Below are 1,813 nucleotides of genomic sequence, written 5' to 3'. Positions count from 1 at the left end.
AACTTCCCAAAAAAATTTCCTGAAAATTTTTTATAGTGTCACAATCACACGTCGTCGAGCATGTGCAAATTTTCACACCCGGGTGTATGGTGAAATGAATTCGATGGAATTTCACCCGTTTTACGCGAAGTGGCGTGATACTCGGTGAAAAACGCGACGATATTCGCGGTGATATGCAGTAGTCGTGAAATATTCTTTTCATATCACTAGGGTGGAACTCCAATGTATGAAAATCGAAGTAATGTTGAATTGACTGAAGTATGGCTTGGTCAGCTCAGGAGCAGATCGAGGAGCTCACGGCATTCCTCTCTGATGAGGAGAGTATCGCAGCGGGAGTTGCCGGAGGAGTGGTATGTGGACATAGTTGCATCCTGCCGTGAAGACTAATCGCTCCTCTCAGCCGGATGACATGGAAGAAGGCCCCGCAGAGGTGCATGCATCCCTGCAGCAGCTACGATATAACATAGTATTGGAAAAGCTAAGACCAGCGCTGGAAGCCGTCGCAAGTCCTGAGGGAACTACTACTATGGACTGCGTTGATACTCTAGAGCGGCTACTAGCGGTGATTAAGCGCTATCACCGAACTCTGAGGATATTGGACGGAATTGTAAGTCTGGGTATCGAGATGTTGTTGGTGTTGGGAAATCTTCATAGTGCGTAAAGATTCAACTGGGTACGCGTTCAAATCCTTCGTAACGGAATGATTTTCGGCTACTTTTGCCGTATTGGAGACTTGGGTGGCTCGAGGTTTGGTTTTTCTTTACTAAAGCCAGAGAAACTGTTTCGGTGTGTCTCGCCGTAGGAAACACTCGTAGATCCGGAATTGCCATTTTTTTGTAATATACACGAAAATTATAAAGAAATATAAACTTATAAGTATTGGAGTTTCACCCTAGTGATATGAAAAGCAGTAGTGAAAAACATATTTTACGACTACTGCATATCACCGCGAATATCGCCGAGCTTTACGCCACTTCACGTAAAACGGGTGAAACTCCATTATTGTGAAAATTAACCACCCTCCGAAGTTTATCCCACGATTTCGTACCGATTGAGCGCCCGTGGCTTTGGAAATATCATGCTAATATGTCTGCTGTTTTGAAGTCAATGAGCACCTCTCTGGAACAGCTTTTGTGAGGAGCATGCATTTATGGTATATCGGATGTTGGTGGTGGTCATGTATTTTTTCCTAGTCGCACACGCATGCGTCGAGTGATATTAGACTCCTGGCTGCCTTGTTCGGCTCGGAAATGGGACTCAAGTCTGGTCATGTTAATGCAGCTCGATTGGTTGAGGAGAGGGGCCTTCCTGTGGAGGCAGTGGGCTGGCAGGTGGGTGTGGACGCTCCTAGTGATGTAAGGCTCGAGCTTGTGGAACGCACTTTGAAATAGAGAGCATTTTCGAGTACGTGGAAGCCAGTGTTGGGTGAGAGTTTCGATACCATTTTTCGCACGAATATCGTCAACGTCGTGATCGAAAGCTGTTTCAAGGTGCTCAGCCTAAGTCCTGAACGTGGGTGGTACTGCTCTCACGATGACCCCGAGGGGTATGCCAGAGTTGTTGATGGAGAGTTTGCATGTGTTGATGGATGTCGAGCTCATCACCACTGTAGGTGGTAAACCTAGGTGGACTTAAGGACCGCTGCATTCAGGTCGTTACGCGGTCTATTATCCTGAGAATGAATACTGTCAATGGAGCGCAGACTGTTCCCGACTGGTGCAGAGTGAAGGGCAAACTGCTCGTCTATGGCGACGAGAAGAAGGGTTTGGTCATCATCAGGAAGCTTCTCTCGGAGACCTATAGGATGAGGGCT

At 46.9% G+C, this 1,813-nt stretch overlaps 1 protein-coding gene across 1 annotated transcript in view; it reads left to right on the top strand.

Annotated features, from left to right (window-relative positions):
- Positions 1 to 1,813, top strand: part of Pmar_PMAR009161 (hypothetical protein) — a gene marked incomplete at both ends in the record, with an annotated part of 3,924 nt that overhangs the window by 910 nt on the left and 1,201 nt on the right. The window contains 2 exons of the mRNA XM_002786292.1: positions 274 to 350; positions 1,652 to 1,763. Coding sequence (XP_002786338.1) covers positions 274 to 350; positions 1,652 to 1,763 — 189 coding nt within the window. The remainder of the gene's footprint in view (positions 1 to 273; positions 351 to 1,651; positions 1,764 to 1,813) is intronic.

The sequence above is a fragment of the Perkinsus marinus genome (assembly GCF_000006405.1).
Source record: "Perkinsus marinus ATCC 50983 genomic scaffold scf_1104296931628, whole genome shotgun sequence".
Lineage (NCBI taxonomy): Eukaryota > Perkinsozoa > Perkinsida > Perkinsidae > Perkinsus > Perkinsus marinus.
The sequence above is the reverse complement of the archived record's forward strand: the minus strand, read 5'-3'. Positions and strand labels throughout refer to the sequence as shown.